Source organism: Nycticebus coucang, chromosome 3 (genome assembly GCF_027406575.1).
Source record: "Nycticebus coucang isolate mNycCou1 chromosome 3, mNycCou1.pri, whole genome shotgun sequence".
Classification (NCBI taxonomy): Eukaryota; Metazoa; Chordata; class Mammalia; order Primates; family Lorisidae; genus Nycticebus; species Nycticebus coucang.
Window position 1 is genome coordinate 25,434,528 of NC_069782.1, and position 22,270 is coordinate 25,456,797.

Sequence of the window (22,270 nt, forward strand, 5' to 3'; positions counted from 1 at the left end):
TACTTTCAAGGCCAGCCCTCTTCCTACTTAAGTGAAACTTCAGTCTGACATATGACTTTCCAGTTCTTACCTTGATGTAGCTGTGGTCAATTACTGATGAGCCATCTGACAAAATGCTTAACGTGTAATTCAAATGTATTCCACCAATTGCTTTGTCAAGAAGTTCATAAGCAAGAAGTAATTGTTCCACAGGTTTTTTCTAAAATGGTTTTATAAACAAGAAAAAAAACTTTAAGGGGAAATCATATGCCCTTTTTAACAATAATTCAGAACCAAATAACAAGTTCAAATAGTCTATCCAACATTAACAATGTTCCGTTTCATACTAAACATATTTCTCTTTGACTATATGTGGATCTCTATCAATAATGGTGAAAATAATAAATAAATTTCATCATTTTTATAGATATAAGTTCTTCACAAACATTTATATAACTTCTGTTTATGGTTTGCAAAATTCTTTATACCAACTGTACAAATAAATTTTTAAAATAGAACTCACACAATTGGTCATTTTTTTATGTATTAATTTAAAAAGTAAATTTTTTTTTAATTTCAGAATCTGACAGCTGGAAATTTAAACTTAGAGCCCATCAAATCCATTGGTTTACATCATGATTTTCAAAATCTAAACATTTTTAGTGTAATTATTCTCACAGAGAGACAAATATAGAGAATAGTATAAAGAGCAACCAGCTTTGTTCCAACTTTCAAATTTCCATATTTTTTCCAGAATTTTTGTAGCATATAAAGCATACCGGCTAGGCGCAGCAGCTTACACCTGTAATGCTAGCACTCTGGTAGGCTGAGGCAGGTGAATTGCTCAGGAGCTCAGGAGTTCAAGATCAGCCTGAGCAAGAGTGAGACCCCATCTCTGCTAAAAATAGAAAAACTAGCTGGGTGTCATGGCAGGCGCCTGTAGTCACAGCTACCCACGAGGCTGAGGCAAGAGGATTGCTTGGCCCAGGTCTGTCTCAAAAAAAAAGGACGGAGAAGGAAGAGGAGGAGGAGAAGACACACAAATACATATGCTTGAACTCTTCTATGTAACTCCCACAGTGCTATTCTTCTTCTCTGTCCCTAGAGGTAGCTACTGTCCTTAAATTTGGTTTTACCAATCTTTTGCATGTTTTTAAACTTTAACTACACATGTAGGTGGTTTTTAAACATATGCAACTTTTGCTGAAATTTTTCTTTCTTTTTTTTTTTTTTTTTTCAGATGGGGTCTTGCTCTGTCACCCAGGCTAGAGTCCAGTGGCCTCATCATAGTTCACTTGCAACCTCAAACTCCTTGGCTTAAGCAATCCTTCCCCTCAGTCTCCCAGAGTGCTAGGATTACAAGCATAAACCACCGTGCCTGGCCAACCATATGCAATATTGCTTTCCATAATTTTTAATTCTCTCTTACAAAATTATGCACACTGTTTTTTTCACAAAACCATATGTTGTTGAAACTTAGTGCTGGTGTGTATAATCAACGGGTTAGTGAGGGTTTGGCTATTGAACACAGAACTACTCTAGATATACATGTACCAAGCAGAAAGGGATTTAATACACAGAATTAGAGGTGTCCATCACTATTGGAAAGCATGGGAAAACAAAGATTGAGAAAGCTGCCAGTGACAATTTTGCTTCAAACTATTCTCAAGAGTTTGCTCGAAACTCTGTGTGAATTTAAAAGAATCTAGGAGGCAGCTGATAACAGCCTCAACACCTACTACACTGAGGAAGATGAATTGCCAGAGCTTGCTCAGAATGGCTGATGAATACACATTTTCCATGTCCCCTGAAGATTAAGACCTCTTTCGTCTCTTAAGCATTGCAAATTTATGCAAATGCCCTTCACTGGATGACTGACCTAAAACCATATGGAAATGAGATGCTGGAAATATAGTTTCAGCAAAGGTGACTATTTTTGTTGTTGTTGTTGTTGAAAATCCTTTTTTTTTTTTGTTTATTGTTGGGGATTCATTGAGGGTACAATAAGCCAGGTTACACTGATTGCAATTGTTAGGTAAAGTCCCTCTTGACATGATTGCAAGAGGTGACTATTGACTGTTGGCAATGATTCCAAGCTGCTCTAGTTCATTGGTCTGCACAGCTACAATGAATTGGTGTTACTCTGAGGAACGTGTCACAATTTATTTATATCCACTCTTGCCAATGGACATTTTATTACTATTACTAAGCAATGTAGTTGCAATGTAGTGTACTTATCTGCGAATAAACACAAAATTAATACTTCCTTTACAGTCCTTACAGCAGCATTTTTTCTGCTTTCTTTTTTTATTTATCTGTCTAAGACCTCCAGGCTCTTATAAGACAAAAGGTGTTTTTTTGTATTGTTTCAGGTTAATTTGAGGGCACAAAGGATTAGGTTATGAAGTTTGCATTTTTTAGGTAAAATCCCTCTTATAATTATGTCCCAAACCCAACAGGTGTGCAAAACAACCTAATGTTGTACCCATTAAGTGGGAGTATACCCTTCCTTCTCCCTCCTTCCCTCTCCCCACACCCTCAATCCTCTACCACCCCACACCTTAATGCAAGAGGTCTTAAATGAACAGATGAACAAAAGAATGATATCTTTTTTTTTTTTTTTATTGTTGGGGATTCATTGAGGGTACAATAAGCCAGGTTACACTGATTGCAATTGTTAGGCAAAGTCCCTCTTGCAATCATGTCTTGCCCCCATAAAGTGTGATACACACAGAGGCCCCACCCACCTCTCTCCTTCCCTCTTTCTGTTTCCCCCCCATAACCATAATTGTCATTAATTGACCTCATACCAAAATTGAGTACATAGGATTCATGCTTCTCCATTCTTGTGATGCTTTACTAAGAATAATGTCTTCCACTTCCATCCAGGTTAATACGAAGGATGTAAAGTCTCCATTTTTTTTAATGGCTGAATAGTATTCCATGGTATACATATACCACAGCTTGTTAATCCATTCCTGGGTTGGTGGGCATTTAGGCTGTTTCCACATTTTGGCGATTGTAAATTGAGCTGCAATAAACAGTCTAGTACAAGTGTCCTTATGATAAAAGGATTTTTTTCCTTCTGGGTAGATGCCCAGTAATGGGATTGCAGGATCAAATGGGAGGTGTAGCTTGAGTGCTTTGAGGTTTCTCCATACTTCCTTCCAGAAAGGTTGTACTAGTTTGCAGTCCCACCAGCAGTGTAAAAGTGTTCCCTTCTCTCCACATCCACGCCAGCATCTGCAGTTTTGAGATTTTGTGGTGTGGGCCATTCTCACTGGGGTTAGATGATATCTCAGGGTTGTTTTGATTTGCATTTCTCTAATAGATAGAGATGATGAACATTTTTTCGTGTGTTTGTTAGCCATTCGTCTGTCGTCTTTAGAGAAAGTTCTATTCATATCTCTTGCCCATTGATATAAGGGATTGTTGGCTTTTTTCATGTGGATTAATTTGAGTTCTCTATAGATCCTACTTATCAAGCTTTTGTCTGATTGAAAATATGCAAATATCCTTTCTCATTGTGTAGGTTGTCTCTTTGCTTTGGTTATTGTCTCCTTAGCTGTACACAAGCTTTTCAGTTTAATGAAGTCCCATTTGTTTATTTTTGTTGTTGTTGCAATTGCCATGGCAGTCTTCTTCATGAAGTCTTTCCCCAGGCCAATATCTTCCAGTGTTTTTCCTATGCTTTCTTGGAGGATTTTTATTGTTTCATGCCTTAAGTTTAAGTCCTTTATCCATCTTGAATCAATTTTTGTGAGTGGGGAAAGGTGTGGGTCCAGTTTCAGTCTTTTACATGTAGACATCCAGTTCTCCAAACACCATTTATTGAATGGGGAGTCTTTCCCCCAAGGTATGTTCTTGTTTGGTTTATCAAAGATTAGGTGATTGTAAAATGTTAGTTTCATTTCTTGGTTTTCAATTCGATTCCAAGTGTCTATGTCTCTGTTTTTGTGCCACTACCATGCTGCCTTGAGCACTATGGCTTTGTAGTACACACTAAAATCTGGTATGCTGATGCCCCCAGCTTTATTTTTGTTACAGAGAACTGCCTTAGCTATACGGGGTTTTTTCCGGTTCCATACAAAACGCAGAATCATTTTTTCCAAATCTTGAAAGTACGATGTTGGTATTTTGATAGGAATGGCATTGAAGAGGTAGATTGCTTTGGGAAGTATAGACATTTTAACAATGTTGATTCTTCCCAACCATGAGCATGGTATGTTCTTCCATTTGTTAATATCCTCTGCTATTTCCTTTCTGAGGAGTTCATAGTTTTCTTTATAGAGGTCCTTCACCTCCTTCGTTAGGTATATTCCTAGGTATTTCATTTTCTTTGAGACTATGGTGAAGGGAGTTGTGTCCTTAATTAGCTTCTCATCTTGACTGTTATTGGTGTACACAAAGGCTACTGACCTGTGGACATTGATTTTATATTCGGAAACATTACTGTATTTTTTAATGACTTCTAGGAGTCTCGTGGTTGAGTCTTTGGGGTTCTCTAAGTATAAGATCATGTCGTCAGCAAAGAGGGAGAGTTTGACCTCCTCTGCTCCCATTTGGATTCCCTTTATTTCCTTGTCTTGCCTAATTGTATTGGCTAGAACTTCCAGCACTACGTTGAATAGTAAAGGTGACAGAGGACAACCTCGTCTGGTTCCAGTTCTAAGAGGAAAAGCTTTCAGTTTTACTCCATTCAGTAAAATACTGGCTGTGGGTTTGTCATAGATAGCTTCAATCAGTTTTAGAAATGTGCCACCTATGCCTATACTCTTCAGTGTTCTAATTAGAAAAGGATGCTGGATTTTATCAAATGCTTTTTCTGCATCTATTGAGAGGATCATGTGATCTTTATTTTTGCCTCTGTTAATATGGTGGATAACGTTTATAGACTTGCGTATGTTAAACCAGCCTTGCATCCCTGGGATGAAGCCTACTTGATCATGATGAATGACTTTTTTGATGATAAGCTGTAATCCATTGGCTAGGATTTTGTTGAGAATTTTTGCGTCTATGTTCATGAGTGAGATTGGTCTGAAATTCTCCTTTTTGTTTGGGTCTTTTCCTGGTTTTGGTATCAGGTTGATGTTTGCTTCATAGAATGTGTTGGGGAAGATTCCTTCTTCCTCAATTTTTTGGAATAATTTCTGCAGTACAGGAATAAGCTCTTCCTTGAAGGTTTGATAGAATTCTGGAGTGAAGCCATCTGGACCAGGGCATTTTTGGTTGGAAGCTTTTTTATTGTTTCTTTGATCTCAGTGCTTGAAATTGGTCTGTTCAGGAGCTCTATTTCTTCCTGCCTGAGTCTAGGGAGAGGGTGTGATTCCAAATATTGATCCATTTCTTTCACATTGTCAAATTTCTGGGCATAGAGTTTCTGGTAGTATTCAGAGATGATCTCTTATATCTCTGTGGGATCAGTTGTTATTTCCCCTTTATCATTTCTGATTGAGGTTACTAGAGATTTTACTTTTCTATTCCTCGTTAGTCTGGCCAATGGTTTATCTATTTTATTTATTTTTTCAAAAAACCAACTCCTTGTTTCATTAATTTTCTGAATGATTCTTTTGTTTTCAATTTCAATGATCTCTGATTTGATTTTGGATATTTCTTTTCTTCTACTGAGTTTAGGCTTAGATTGTTCTTCTTTTTCCAATTCCATAAGATCTCTTGTGAGATTGTTGATGTGCTCTCTTTCTGTTTTTCGAATGTAGGCATCTAAAGCGATGAATTTTCCTCTCAAAACTGCTTTTGCAGTATCCCACAGGTTTTGGTAGCTTGTGTCTTCATTGTTGTTATGCTCAAGGAAGTTAATGATTTCCTGTTTTATTTCTTCCTGCACCCATCTGTTATTCAACAGAAGATTGTTTAGTTTCCATGCCTTTGGGTGGGGTTGAGCATTTTTGTTAGAGTTGAGTTCCACCTTTAGTGCCTTATGGTCTGAGAAGATACAAGGTAAAATTTCAATTCTTTTGATTCTGTTGATATTTGTTTTGTGTCCCAGGATATGATCAATTTTGGAGAATGTTCCATGGGGTGATGAGAAGAATGTATATTCTTTATCTTTGGGATGGAGTGTTCTATATGCGTCTATCAAGCACAGTTGTTCTAGGGTCTCATTTAAGTCTCTTATATCCTTGTTTAATTTCTGTTTAGAGGATCTATCCAGCTCTGTAAGAGGAGTGTTAAGGTCCCCTGTTATTATGGTATTATCAGATATCATATTGCTCAGACTGAGTAAGGTCTGTTTCAAGAATCTGGGAGCATTTAAATTGGGTGCATAGATATTTAGAATTGAAATGTCTTCTTGTTGTATTTTTCCCTTGACCCATATAAAGTGACCATCTTTGTCTTTTTTGACTTTAGTTGCTTTAAATCCACATGTATCTGAAAATAAGATTGCAACTCCTCTTTTCTTCTGAATTCCATTTACCTGAAAAATTGTCTTCCAACCCTTGACTCGGAGCTTTAATTTGTCTTTTGAAGCCAGATGTGTTTCTTGCAGACAGCAAATGGATGGCTTGTGTTTTTTAATCCAGTCAACCAATCTATGTCTCTTCAGTGGGGAATTCAAGCCATTAACATTTATGGAGATAATTGATAAGTGTGGTAGTATTCTGTTCGTCTTATTTTGTGAGAGTCCATTGCTTAGTTTTATCTTTTGCATCAGTGTGGAGGTTAGGTTCTATCGTTTAATTTCTGAGTTCTTACTTTGCTGCTGATCCATTATGGTGGTCAGTTTGCAGAACAGGTTGAAGTATTTCCTGTAGGGCTGGTCTTGTTGTGGCAAATTTCCTCAATGTTTGTATATCCGTAAATGATTTGATTTCTCCATCAATTTTGAAGCTTAGCTTAGCAGGGTACAGAATTCTGGGCTGGAAATTGTTCTGTTTAAGTAGATTAAAGGTAGATGACCATTGTCTTCTTGCTTGGAAAGTTTCATTAGAGAAGTCTGCGGTCACTCTGATGGATTTGCCCCGGTAGGTCAACTGGCGCTTACTCCTGGCAGCTTGCAGAATCTTTTCTTTTGTCTTGACTTTGGACAGGTTCATCACAATGTGTCTTGGAGAAGCTCGGTTAGAGTTGAGGCGACCTGGGGTCCGATAGCCCTCTGAAAGCAGTGTGTCAGAATCTTTGGTGATACTTGGGAAATTTTCTTTTATAATATTCTCTAGTATGGCTTCCATTCCTCTGGGGCATTCTTCTTCCCCTTCTGGAATTCCTATAACTCGTATGTTGGAACGCTTCATAAAGTCCCATAATTCTGACAGTGAACGTTCTGCTTTCTCTCTCTTCTTTTCTGCCTCTTTTACTATCTGAGTTATCTCAAAAACTTTGTCTTCTACCTCTGAAATTCTTTCTTCTGCATGGTCTAACCTGTTGCTGATACTTTCCATTGCATCTTTAAGTTCCCTGATTGACTGTTTCATTTCCTTCAGCTCTGCTATATCCTTTTTATATTCTTCATATCATTCATCTCTGATTTGATTCTGTTTTTGGATTTCCCTTTGGTTATTTTCCACTTTATTAGCAGTTTCCTTCATTGTTTCCATCATTTCTTTCATTGTTTTCAAAATGTGTATTCTAAATTCCCTTTCTGTCATTCCTAACATTTCTGTATAAGTGGAATCCTCTGCAGTAGCTACCTCATGGTCCCTTGGCGGAGTTGTTCTGGACTGGTTCTTCATGTTGCCTGGAGTTTTCTGCTGATTCTTCCTCATGGGTGATTTCTTTTATCTGTTTCCTTGCCCTAATTTTCCTTTCACTTCCTCTTGCTCTTTAAGTTCTTGTGCCTGTGGACTAAGGGTTACAGGACCAGAAGGGTGAGAAGGTTTAAGAGCAAAAAAGGGATGAAAGAAAGGAGGACCAAGTGATAAGAAAAAAAAAAGAAAAATAGAGAAAGGAGAGGGGGTGGGTAAAAGGAATATTGACAAAAAGAAGAGAGGCACAGAAAGAGGGAGACAGAGCAATATAGGTGTACAGTAGGGTACTTTGATACAACCTTAAAAAAAAAAACCACCTTCTGGGGGTGCCCAGTTGGGTGGTTCCCTTGAGGTCAGGAGCTCTTTGCTAAGCTGATCAGACACAGTACCCCGCCTCCACCAAGTAGAGAGGAAAGACAAAAATGCTATAAATCAAACCAAAACAAGCAAACAGAAAACTTTACGGGATAAAATTGGCTGGAAAAAAACAAATAATAGCGGTAGAAACACTAACAAAAATGAAGTTCTAATTATTGAAATAGGCAGCAATGGGAAATTATAATTAAACTAGAAAAATTGAGAAAGAAAAAGGATCTGTATGGAAAAGGTTGAACTTAAAAAACAAAACAACAATCAACAACATCAAAATAAACAAAAAAACAAACCAAAAAAAAAAACACAACCAAAAACAAAGCAGTATGTATATGTTATTGAATATTGTCTGGGCAACACGTGGTCTTCTGGGGTATGAGATGTTAATCACAGTTCTGATACGACTGGAGGCTGCTAGTTTCTCAAACCCCAGCAGGTAGACACCCTAAATGTCTCTTCAGCCCACTTAAAAGGCACTTTGAACTTGTTCGCTTACTGAGCAGAAGCTTTCTCAGGGAAGTGTTTGTCACTGGAATCACTGCTGAAGTGGCTATCCACTTACCCTGGGTGTCAAAACTGGTCTCCCTCTGCCCACGAGGGTTAGGGCTGCAAGGTGGCTCAGACCCCGCCTTTAGGCTACTTGGTCGCTGGGTTACCAGCTCCCACCCAATTCCAGCTCTGCGACCCTGAGGGCGGAGCTTGCCGGGGGAGATCACTCACAATGTCTGCCTGTGACCCAGAGCCAAACACTATTAGCTCCGTCTGGCTCAGCGGCTCAGACTGGGACCCTAGACAAAGGCCAAAGTTCTCCGCACTCCCGCTCAGGCTCTCCCCAAGGCAGTTCAGCTGAGTGCCAAGTCCAAAGACACCAAAACAGTTCACAGGTAAGGCCTTTCTGGTTTGCAGTCTCGCTGCTACTGAACTTACAGTTGCGGGCGGGTTTAGACGGATTGAACACATGCGACCACTTGCCAGTTTTCCACTGTTTTAGTCCTCCTCTTGGGGTCCAGAAGTCTCTTGCTGACTCCCTGTATCCTCTCAGGGGTGATGATAGGCAGATCCCACCAGCCAGAGATGCCTGGAGTCCTATATCCCCAGACTCACGGTGCCCAGATGCAAGGAAGCTGTTACTCGGCTGCCATCTTGCTCCGCCTCCCGAATGATATCTTTTTTTTAATGTGATGATATAAATATAAAAGGACTACTTGTAATATTTTACCATAGGTATAGCACTCACTGAAGACCTTTGAATGATATTCTTCATTTGACACAGAAGTTCTATTTCATTCCTAACTAACCAAAGTTATTTTTTTTTAAGGGTATTTGTTTTTCTAAAAGGATGATGGTTGTTGAATTTTGTCGAATGCTTTTGTTGAATCTTTTTGTCCATGTTTTTTTTTTCTTTCATCTGCTTATGTGATGTATTGTATTATAGATTTCTAATGTTAAGGGATCCTTGCATTCCTGGAATATATACTATATATCTATGTCTGTCTATATATCTATCTGTCTATTTAGCTATCCATCTATCTATCTATCTGTCCATCCATCCATTCAAGAATCAAGGCTCAAGGTTTCCCTAGCAACCCAAGTAGTATAAATTGAAATAACAAACCTACTTGAGAGCCCCAAGGATGGGCTTTCTCCCATCCTCTCCCTTCTCAGTCCACAAGGTGATCCCTGATCTGCCACCTTCTAGTCATTTCATTTTGGGAAAAATCACTTGCTCTTCACTTAAAATGGGAATGATTACAGTAGTAATTCACATCTTAAAGTTGTAAGGATTAAATGAGTTGTACATACATAGCTCTGAGAGTGTTGCCTGGCACGCAGTGAATGCTAGGTACATATATCTTATAATTCTTACTCATTTACTTTTCACTTATTTTCAGGATGTCCAGCCTGACAAAGAAATTGCTGTGGGCCGGGCACGTGGTTCACGCCTATAATCCTAGCACTCTGGAAGGCCAAGGTAAGTGGATGGATTGAGCTCAGGAATTCAAGACCAGCCTGAGCAAGAGTGAGACCCCATCTGTATTAAAAATGAAAAACTGAGGCAAGGGGATTGCTTAAGTCCAAGAATTTGAGGTTGCTATGAGCCTTCACACCATGGCACTCTACCAAGGGCAACAAAATAAAACGAAAGAAAAGAAAGGAAGAAAGGAGAAGGAGGAGAGGAAAGGAATTGTTGTGGACATAATCATGTTCCTATGGCAGAATTGCAAGTTAGGAATAGAGTGGATCCGTATGTCCAGACATGACTATGCAAAATTCACCCAGAAAATCAATACTAAGAAAGCATTCTTTTGTTGCTGCTGTTTGTTTGCATTCATGCATTTTTTTTGCTGTTGCTAATTCAAGTTGTCATAAACATTTCAAATCTAAAGTTTTCCAGTTTATTCACCTATATAACTACTATCATTTGCATACATAGATATAAGAAAATATTCTTTGTAGTCAAATGACCCTTTCATTTTTAATGGATGTTTCCTGCACTGCTGTCCAAATTTTGTTTGTTTGGGGGAGTACAGAGGTGTTTGGGGCTTTTAAGGATGGAATAAATATAGTGTGCCTAAAATCACAAGAACTTGAATAACTTTTTGTAGAAGTTTCAGTTCCTCCTCCCATCTTTCATGTGCCCAAGACTCATCTCTTATCCCTAGACGGTTGTTAAAAATCTGAGCTTCTTTGTGACTATGCCCATCAACCTACTGTAGTGCCCACTCATGAGCTTACCCTTCTAGCTGTCAGTTGTCCTTTCTACTTTGGCCCCTGGGATTTACCTTACTTTCTTGTGAGCTCTACAATGTGCTTGAAAGTATTTGTTCAATTCTGTCCAAATTTTCTAGGTGTTTTCCAGGAGGATTTTCAGTTCACCTAGTTTGCCATGTTTCCAGAAACAGAGGTCTCTAAGGATACCTCTTTAACACCAAAAAACTTCAAAGACCCCACACAGACTCGCATTCTACCATCATAATCATCATCACTACCACCACCATCATCCTCTTTACTATCATCTTCTTCATCATCACACCTAACATTTAATTAAAACATGTTCCAGGTTCAGGCTAAATGCTTTACATATTAGTTATCAGAAATTTATAATCTATTTGTTGAAGAAATAAATATTATTGTACTCAATAAAACTTTAAAGTTTTCTTTCATGTAATCACAATAGTACTTCATATTTTTTAAAAATAGTAGCAAGGTATATAATTTATCCTACTTAAAGACTCTGCTGTTGAACATAGGAATTTTGGATCCTAATTAAAACCAACTCTACTCTTTTTTCCCCATTTCCCTCCCATCTAAAGGGGTCTGAAAGCCTTAGGTTAAGATTCAGTGTTCTACATAAAACATAAGAGAAAAACTGAGTGGCTACCATGCGCCAGACTCATTTCCATAGTATTACAAATATCTTGTTACTATATAATAAGCCAATGGAATAGGTACCATTATAATTTTATAGATGATGACACTCGAACAGATGAAATAATTCATTCAAATAATTCATTCAACTCCAGTGAGGTCTTGCAACACCAAATGCTGTCCTCTTCGACCCCACTAATCATCTCCAGTCCATCTACCCTATGCCTCAACGTGGCTGGGCAGGTTATGTACTGTACAACTTCCTGGGATACCATTCACACTGTTGCCAACACATATTTGTACATTTATTTTGACAATTTCCCAGCAAATGATAGTAAATCATCCTGAGAAAAGGGTACCTTTTACTAGTTTAGATAATAATAGCAGTAGTTCAGAAAGGATCTTTAGCTTCTTAGGGAAGGTGGGAACATTGCCACCTTCTAAGAAACTCATTTAGTGGCTTTAATGGTCAGAAAATTTCCATCTTAAGCCAACATGTAGCATTCTGTAAATACCACTAGTATTTCTATACCTACCCACTAGGCGAGTGATTCTCAAACCCTAAAGTCCTTAAGAATCTACCCAAAGAGGAATAGGGCACCAGCCCCATATACTGGAGGTGGCGGGTTCAAACCTGGCCCTGGCCAAAAAAAATAAGAATCTACCTGAAGACTTTTAAGAACCTCACACCTGACATTATGATTATGTGTGGAGTGAAAAATGGGAAGTGCATACTGAGCAGACATTGTAAGGGTTCCCTGGGGAAAACCTTGGCAGATAGTTATTACGTGTCCTCAACTTCTTACGAAGGTCAGTCTCTTTTCCCAATTTAAAGTTTCTCAAATCTAGCTTTCTTCAGAATACACAATACAGCATAAAGAGCTCATACATGCATCCCCTGAAACTTGTAATTTGAGAAAGTAAATTCAGAATGACCCCCTCGTCCTTCTGTACATTCACTGTGATATTTGATTGATACCCAGTTTCTCAGGACTTTATCTATTATGCCAAGTGTGGCAGAAAGGAGGATAAAGTAACACTCTTAAAATTAATACTTGTCCTTCTATTTCAAAGGGCTCCCAAAATAAATGTGAAAAAGGTGGAACAGTACTAAAAGCCAAGTAGTCATTTATGTCTATGCATTAGAAAAACATCTTTTACATAAACACCTTGAAAACACCATTATTAGAACAGCAGTTAACTCCTGGGTGGTGGAGGAAAGGCAAAGTGAGCAGGGGAGATTAGTGGAGGAGGTGAGTTCCATCTGCCTGTAATATTTTGTTTGTTAAGCTAGCAGATGAGAAAATGGTAAATTATAACAGGTCTATATTATAATATTTTTTGTAAAAGATATAAAAATGTCCCTGTAGTTCTCAATGTGTGCAGAAACCATAAATTCTCACATTTTAAATATTTAAAATTATTTCTATAATTAACCATTATACATTTGCAAGTATATCATTTGAAAACAAAATTTCGTGTTTTTAAGTGTATTTTCCAAAATATGTTGTACATAAATACCTTTAATATTGGAAGAATGTCTGGGATCCCTTTTGTGGACTCATACAATTCATCAGTCCCTTTTCTTAAAGATAAGTCTGGAAAAGAAAGAATGAAAGGAGGGAAGGAGAAAGGTGAAGGAAGAGGGAAAAAAGGAAAAGAGGAGAGAGGAAGAGAAGATAGCAAGAAAGAAGAAGAAACAAAAGGGGGAAAAGGAAGAACCGGAAGAATGAAAGGAGGAAAGAGAAAAACAGAAATAGAATAATTAATTATAATCATAAAAATATTATGCTAAATTTGTTATCTGAATTATCTATGATCTTAGAAATGATTCAACACTTAAAAATTTGACTAAATACTAAATTGTTTCTTCCATTTGATTAAAGTTTTTCTTTATATAAGGCAACTTAAAAGCATATTTCAATATAATAATAATCTTTATTTTTTTTGAAACAGAGTCTCACTTTACTGCCCTCAGTAGAATGCCGTAGTGTCACAGCTCACAGCAACCCCAGAGTCTTAGGCTTAAGCAATTCTCTTGCCTCAGCCTTCCAAGTAGCTGGGACTATAGGCACCTGCCACAATACCCAGCTATTTTAGAGAGGAGGTCTCGCTCTGGCTCAGACTGGTCTCGAATTCATGAGCTCAGACTTATCCACCCACCTCAACCTCCCAGAGTGCCAGGATTACAGGTGTGAGCCACCACGCCCAGCCACAATATAAAAATAATCTTGATTATCAACAAGGTGATATCATGGTGATAAGACTGATCGTCCTATAAATTCTATAAAGTCCACTTAAAAGCATTCAAAGCATAATAGCACAGAAGCTTTAGAATTTGAGCAAATATCAGAGAAGGCTAATTTGAATTAAAGGAATATAAATTATAACTATTTATTAGCAATGCTAGTTATTATTAAAATTTATTTAATAATAAAAACTAAGCAATATATTATTTAACAGTCAATAAATGTCTTGAAAGAGACTGTTGTAACTAATACAGAAGAATGACTTGTATTTTATATTTTATGTGCCAATAAGAGGATGGGAATAACATGCTTAGAAAGTTGTAAGAATTTCTATATCTGAACAGGGACAATCCCTTATTACATAAATATACAAGTTTTCAAGTTTATAAATGGATTAAGCTTCAAAATTGATTAGTTTTTTAGAAATGAAACACTTTAATAAAGAATCAATACCTTAAGCTGTATTTATTCCATTTACAATCAAACAGTTTAAAACACTAGTCTCCCAACAGTAACTAGAATAAACAATAAAATTAAATAAGAAACTTTTTAATAAAATAATCATTGGGCCCTTTGCTTTCAATAATGAATAATCTAGAAAAAATTCTCCTGGCTGGAGAAAAGCTGCGAAACACACTCTACAAGCTAAGAAGATAGTGAAAAAATAAATATAGTGCCAGGATCTTGGGAAGGGAATATGTGTGGGAAAAACACAAACAGCTTTGCTTCTGTTCTCGCACCACAATAATCGACACATATTGTTATGCCCAAATGTGTGTGGGGTTTTCCATTTTCTGCACACACCAAGCAAGCAATTGATCCTGTAGCAGACACCAGTTGGGTGTCCTCCACCCCAATTCAATTCCAACACTATCTACTATCTGGAGATAGGATCACTTCCCGCAGGTTGAAGACTCAGTCCCACAAGTCGGCCCCCATCCCTGCTTCCAATGCCAACTGCAGCCTCAGGTTGTTTTACTTAAGCTTCTGACCACTGGCTATAAATCGAAGTTCCCCTGATGCCATTCTTGAATGGAATTTATTTGCTAGAGTGGCTCACAAAACTCAGAGAAACATGTTTTATCTTAAAGCACACTGAAGGATACAGATGAAGAGATACATAGGGCAAGGTAGGGAGGAAGGAGTGCAGAGCTCTCATGTCCTCCGTGAGCATGCTACCCTCTGCAACATCCACGTGTTCGGCTATCTAGAACTCTCTGTACCCTGTCCTCTTGGGCCTTTTATGGAGATGTCATACAACAGGAACAGGCAAAAAAGTTTGAGCCAATATTAATTAATAAAATGAGTAACAAAGTCCAAATTTGTTCCCTCTAAAACTCACGTTGAAATTTAATCCCCAATGTGGCAACATTGAGACATGGGGCCATTATGGGGTGACTGGCTCTGCCTTCATGAATGGATTAATCCATTAATAGATTAGAGGATTTATAAATTAATGGGTTATAATGGGAGTGGGACTGGTGGCTTTATGAGAAGAAAAGCAGAGACCTGAGCTGGCACACTCAGCGCCCTTGCCACAGGCTGTCTTGCACAGCCTTAGGACTCTGCACAGACTCAGACCAGCAAGAAGGCCCTCACCAGATGCAGCCCCTTGACTTTGGATTTCTCAGCCTCCACAACTGTGAGAAATAAACTTTTTTCTATATAAACTAACCAGTTTTAGGTAATCTGTTGTAAGCAACAGAAAACTGACTAAGACGCCCAGCAAGGCCTGTCTGTTCAGCCTCTTCTTGGCCTCTGTGCAGCACTCTTTCCTGCTGGAGGAGATAGGGCAGGACCCTTCTGAAATGGGGTGGTCTCAAGACCTACAATCAGACAAGAGAATTTCTTTATGGCCAGCTCCAAGACAGAAAGAAAGGAAGAGATTAGAGTTATTTTTAGTTTCTGTGGTCAACCTTGGAGAGAAAAAGGAGCAGGAGAAAAGAAAAGAAGAAAGTCAGAGAGAGAGAGATTCTGTTTTCTAAGGCCTGCTTCTAAGACGTAAAGCACACCAACATCACAACAGAAGACTGTCTTTGGACTTTATCACTCTGACGCCGTTCTGAAGCTACTTCAGAAACCAAAGACAAAAAAGCCAAGGACTTTAACAAAAGATATGCTTATTGTTTTAGTCACTTAGGAAATGGCAAGGACCATGGGAGTTACAAGCCACGAACTACCTATTTATACCTGTATGAACATGAAATTGGAACTGCATTTGTCTACTTAAATGAGGATTTTCTTTCCCTCTGTCACCCTTGAGACAGGAAGAACAACCCCTCCTCTTCTTCCTCCTCAGCCTTTTCAATGTGAAGACGATGAGGATAAAGATCTTTATGATGATCCACTTCCACTTAATGAATAGTCAATATGAAATACTTTCTCTTCTGTATGTTTTCTTAATAACATTTTCTTTCCTCTAGCATAGTTTATTGTAAGAATGCAATATGTAATACATATGACACACAAAATATGTGTTGATTGTTTCTATTATCAGGAAGGCTTCTGGTCAATAGCAGGTTATTAGTAGTTAAGTTTTTAGGGAGTCAAAAGTTACCCGTGGGTTTAGGGTTGGTGCCCCTAACCTCCATGGGCCAACTCTGTGTGTGCATGTATACACACACACACTTATACAGAGGGTGCCCAAAAGTGCATACACATTTTAAGAAAAAATAAAACTGTATTAAAATTATAATACTGACATCACATTTGACTTCTGCAATTATAAGACATGCTCAAACATGACTTGCATTCATCTTTTGTCATCAATATAAGTATAAGGATTTTAATATAGTTTTTCCTTTCTTAAAATGTGTATACATTTTTGGCACCCTATGTACATACACACATATATGTATATCATAATATCACAGAGTAATACCTGGAATTTGGAAAGGGAGTCCAGGGAGTATAGAACGGCATTAGAGCTACTTTCCCACTGGAGCTTATATCGTTTCTGAAAAGGGAAGCTGAAAAGCTGAAGGGTGCTTTTGACAGCCTGCGGGAAGCAATAGGGATTGGTATCCCAGGCCCACCAAGGATGAGAAGGCAAAAGGAATGCCATTTTAGGATTTAGAGGAAACTGAAAGTAAGTCTTCAAAGAGCATTTCTGCTTTAAATTATCTTAATCTCTCCAAGTGAAGCCCTAGAGTATTAGTGCCTTCGTGCACGTAGTAAAAGCAAACATAAATCTTCTCTGAAAGAAGAAAACATTGTCTGAGGCCTCAAATTATCTCCACAAAATATTTATCAATAATAATGTCCACTACACACTCAAAAATAATCAGAGTATCCAAAGAGTTGATGGATTGAAGAATTCAATATAATAAATGCAAAAGGAATTCCAGAAGTTAGGATTCCCTCCTGGCTTTCCACCCTATTCCTCCAGCAGCCTTCAAACAATAACAGGTAAAAGTTGTAAAAAAAAAAAAAAAAATCCCAATCTCCCAGCTCTTTGAGGCACATTCTACACAGCCCCCTAGAGGTCTCTCATGGGAATAAGTCCTGAGCCCACAATTGCAGGCTTCTCATTAACTTACTGTACAGTGTATCAGCTTCTTTTCCTCCCCTGCCTCTCTTCTCATTCCCCTATTGGGCTTCCCTGGCTGCAATTTGAAATAAACTACTTCACTCAAATCACTGTCTCAGAATCTGCTTCTAGGGAACCAACTTAAGAAAAAGGCCAAGCTGACAATACCTGAACTCAAAACTAAATCTTTACAGCACAAAAAATGGGACAACCAGACTTAAGTGCTTCCTGATTCAATGTGATACAGAGTAAACAGCAACACTTATAAAGTATTCTTGACAAAAATAAGGTACTTGGCAAGAATTCTTTTTGACAAGATAGCACCTGAATCTAAGTAAGCCTCTAGTCCTACCTGTCAGGCAGAGAAACAAGTTAAAGAATCTCACAAGGAGGCAAATGGCCACATCCAGAAAACAGGAAATCCTACAGGGTAAAGACTCAGTTTCTTTAAAATATAAATAGTTTGAAAAGGAAGTAAGAAAGGGAGGAATTGTTAAGGATTAGATTTAAGAGGCATGGGGGGTGTTTTTGTTTGTTTGTTTGTTTTTTAGACAGAGTTTCACTTTGTTGCCCTTAGTAGAGTGCCACAGCGTCACAGCTTACAGCAACCTCAAACTCTTGGGCTCACGCAATCCTCTTGCCTCAGTTTTTCATTTTTAGTAGAGACAGATGTCTCACTCTTGCTCAGGCTGGTCTTGAACTCGTGAGCTCAAGTGATCCACCCACCTCAGTGAGCCTCCCAGAGTGGTAAGATTACAGCCACCATGCCCGGCCTAAGAGACATGTTAAGAAAATACAATACATGAGCCTTCTTTGGAATGTGATCGGAATAAACCAACTTTAAGAGATGTTCTTTAATACAACTATGGATGGGAATTATGACTCATATTAAAAAGTGTTATAATAATGGCATTGTGGTTTTCTATTTAAAAAGTCCTTGTTCTGTTAAACAGATAAATGCACAAGGGTGAGTGTATGGGGAGGGCAGAGTATTTGCTAGTAAAATGACATGATCTCTGCCTTAAAACACTCAGGGGTAGGGGTCAGGAAGTATTACAGGGAGAGATGAAATAAAGATTAGCAAGATGTTGATCATAATTGGTATTAGATGGCGCATACACAGTGACTTATTTCACCTTTATATATTAAAAAAATTCTGCCTAATAAAAGTTTTAAAGGGAGACAAAAAGCACTTTAAAATAAGACATTTATAAAATGTGACTTTCAGCTATTTAAAGTGTTAGGTAGCCACATGGTTCTCAAACCTATGGTTCTCAAACTTTGATGTGTATCAAATTCACTGAGGAAACTAATAAAGACGAAAAAGGTCCACACTAGCTTGTGGAGGATGGAGCCTGGGCCTTGCTTTTTAAACAAGTTAAACTAATACCACACAAAGTTCAGAATCATGGCCCTAAAACTCTATCTGCAAAGCCACACTCCACAACTGAGGACAGGTCAAGCTAAAGTGGTGAATCTCTGAGGAAACAATTCCTTCATTACAGTTGTCATATAACTCTACATGGGGTGAAACAGCAAAGTAAAAATCCACACTGTTCTCTACATATGGGTTACCCAGTGAAACAGGTCAGGGCTTCACCCACAGGCAGAACAAAGAGCAAGGAGGGCAGAGCAGAAGGCCATCCTCCGAGAGAATACATCTTCTTGAAGGAGCAGAGAAGCCTAGAGACCAGAAAGGGCTGGGACAGGAAGAGTGGGGGAATGTGAGAGAAGAGGAGGCAGACAGAGGAAAAGGATAGGAAGAAAAGGAAAAGGAGAAACAGAACAAACAAAAAAGAATTTTCAGAAGAGGAGATTAGAAAAGAGAAGAGAATGAAAAAGGAGATTAAAAAGTAGAAGGAGGACTTGGTCCACTCGATAAATGCTTACATGAGCTGCTACTCTGTGCTGGGCAAGAGGCAGGTGGCAAGGAGAGGGGTGACCATGCATGCTTACTCCTTCAAGTGTTCACTCTTTGGAATAGGAGAAGGAAATAGAAGATAGAAGAGAGAAAAGGGAAAAGGAGAGAAAAGAGACAAAGAGGAATAGGTGATAATTAGGTATGTGAGTGAGGGAAAGGCAAAAGGTATGTGAGTGAGGGGAAGGCAAAAGGAGTCTTGTCTGCCACTGAGTCACAGGGCACAGAACCGTCTTTCCTTAATGTCCACTTAACTAAACCTGTAATTATCTAACTCTGATTTATAATCATCAATGAAGCACAATACTGAAACATCCAGTTTCCGTGAACAAAGTTAACCTGTATTCTATATTATACTTATATAATTATATTCAGATATGTGTATATCAACAATCTCATGCTTTTTCATCTAACATTTTACCTGGAGATTTTTTAAATTTTCTTCCTGGGCTTCCCAAACACTCCAATATTTCACATAATCGTAAAGTGATCTCTGCCACTACGACAATGTCAATGTCTTTCATTTTAAAGCACTGAATCACTTCGTTTATCAGCCACAGAAGATAAACCCACTGAGAAGAGAACATACACAGCAGAATCGATTAAAAGCATATTATTACATTGTAGAAAGAGTCACATTTTTCAAATCTTAGTACCTCCTAGAACTCACATCTTCTAATCGTATAGAAATGTGATACAGGTACCCTCTTCTTATAAATTACAAATTAATTAGAAATTAATATAAAACTCTGTGATCCTTAAAAATGATATAAATAATCTGTTTATGCAAATTCATAAAGTAAATTTACTTAAGTTTATAGTCTACACATTCAAAGTCATTCTACATTAGCGAATATTATCTGTATCCTCAAAATCCTCACTCTCAAAGCAACTGTTATGATCACTATCAATGTCTTCCAAATTAAAGAGAGGAACACAGGTATTTTGGGCTTTGAGCTAGGTGCTTTAGAAATTGTCTTTTATACCTGTATCCCCAAGGCTTAGAACATAAAACCAACCATCATACTTTGAGACATAAGATGATAAAGTAATATTTATGTATTTACATTATTACTTAACAGAGTTCCTAATAAAAATCACACTTATGCATCCTAGCTAATCTTAGGAAGTTTTAGAATCACCAGAGCTAAAATACTGGTTTTTACTAAAATATTTTCTCCTAAGTTTCCAATTCAAATGCTCAACTTTCTCCCTCTCATAAATAGTTCTTTAAAATAGTCGAAATAGATGGTTGCAGGGGGGTGGGGATGTGAAACTACTTGCTTATTTGTAGTCCCTATTATTATTCTTCATTGAATTTATCCCAATTCATGTGACTTTTGATACACTGTATTTATTCCACTTTTAAAAACCCAAATCAACTATACATGCCCCCAAACAAAATTTGGACAGAGGTGCAAGGAACACATATTAAAAGAAAGGCTCATGCAACTACAAAGAATATGTTCTTAACATACATTATGCAAATAACAGTAGTTGTGAATAAATATTTCAAAACTCTAGATGTGAAATGTTTACAGCAACTTGAATTAGCAATAACAAAAAAAAAAAAAGCATGTAAAAGGAAACAAAAAAAAGAATACTTTGTTACTACTGATTCTCTGGGTGAATTTTGTATAGTCATGTCTGGACATACTGATCCGCTGAATTCCTAACTTGCATTTCTGCCATAGGAACATGATTATGTCCACAACAAGTTCTTTGTCAGGCTGGACATCCTGAAAATAAAAGTGATAAGGTGAGTGAGTAAGAATAATAAGATACGTGTACATAACATTTACTGTATGCCAGGCAATACCCCCGGAGCTGTATGTACATGCATACTAATTCATTTAATCCTTGTAACAACCCTAGAGGTGAGTTACTGCTACAATCATCCCATTTTACAGATGAGCAAACTAAAGTACAAGTGACTTTTCCCAAGATGAAATGACTAGAAGGTAGCAGATCAGAAGGATTCAAACCCAAGTAGTCAAGCTCTAGATTCTTCACTCTTAGGAAATGTTCTAGGCTCTTCAACCTCCCTAAAAATAAAAGTCTCAAGCATTTTTTTAAGCAAGTATATAAAATAATTACTCTCATTCAGCTTTGAAATGTATATATGCTTTTTCTAAAATTCTTGAAATAAAATAATAAGGAATTAGAGCAGCAGGGAGTGAACTGGTAACTACAGAGAGCACAGGGGAGAGACAAAGAGAGGAGGAACTAAACAGAACTCTACGTTGGGTACCAAGGAGTACTTCTCTTCTCACATCAAAGTTACACGGCTATTTTCAAAAGAAAACTAAAGTCACTCATTATATCTGAACTAGAAATAGTTTATGATTAAAATATACCAAACTTTAAGCTCTGTTGAGGCAGCTCTGTGACTTAATTTGCATATATAACACCGTAAGAGAGTACATGGGAGCACAATAGAGGTGAGTACCGTATTGAATTGAACTAAGACATAAATGACTTTAAAAAAAAAAAAAGATAAATAGACTAGCCTGAGCCATAGGGAGACCCAGTCTCTAAAACTAGTTGGGCGTTGTGGCAGAAGCCTATAGTCCCAGTTACTGAGGAGGCTGAGGCAAGAGGATCACTTGAACCCAAGAGTTGGAGGTTTCTGTGAGCTATGACACCCTGGCACGCTACCCAGGGTGACAAAGTCAGACTCTGTATCAAAGAAAAAAAAAAAAAAAGATAAATAAATGAAAGTTCCCTACCCATTTTGGGGGGTTGGGGGGGGTTAACTCTTCTACTATAATAACGACATTTGCTGCTAACCACTTTCTTTTGAAAATCAAATACCTGTCATAGGTTATAACATATTCCAACAAACTCAGAAGAAATGAAAAACATCGTAACAGTGAAACCTCTCATGTCTCTTATTGTGTTTCACTTACCTTGGCAAAAGCTAATATCATGCTCTATAATTGTGGGTCACAAACTTTCTTTGTAATAATAAAACCAAATTCTCGAATGAAATTCCATCAGAATCCCAATACCATATACAAAACTAATAAAAATAGGTTATGATGCTCCTTCTTAAAGTTGGCCTTCTATAGAATCCCAGAGAAGCTCTGGGACTCCTGGGAATTCTTTTTGGGAAACCAGAAATCAGTTTCATGGAAGAAAATCTTTC

General features: G+C 37.8%; 1 protein-coding gene across 1 annotated transcript in view; it reads right to left on the reverse strand.

The window, feature by feature from the left end:
- The window catches only part of CFAP54 (cilia and flagella associated protein 54), a 339,644-nt gene that overhangs the window by 269,380 nt on the left and 47,994 nt on the right, over positions 1 to 22,270 (reverse strand). Inside the window, exons 13-16 of the mRNA XM_053586325.1 lie at positions 20,727 to 20,861; positions 19,544 to 19,694; positions 12,948 to 13,024; positions 71 to 199 (exon numbers count right to left, since the gene is read on the reverse strand). Coding sequence (XP_053442300.1) covers positions 71 to 199; positions 12,948 to 13,024; positions 19,544 to 19,694; positions 20,727 to 20,861 — 492 coding nt within the window. The remainder of the gene's footprint in view (positions 1 to 70; positions 200 to 12,947; positions 13,025 to 19,543; positions 19,695 to 20,726; positions 20,862 to 22,270) is intronic.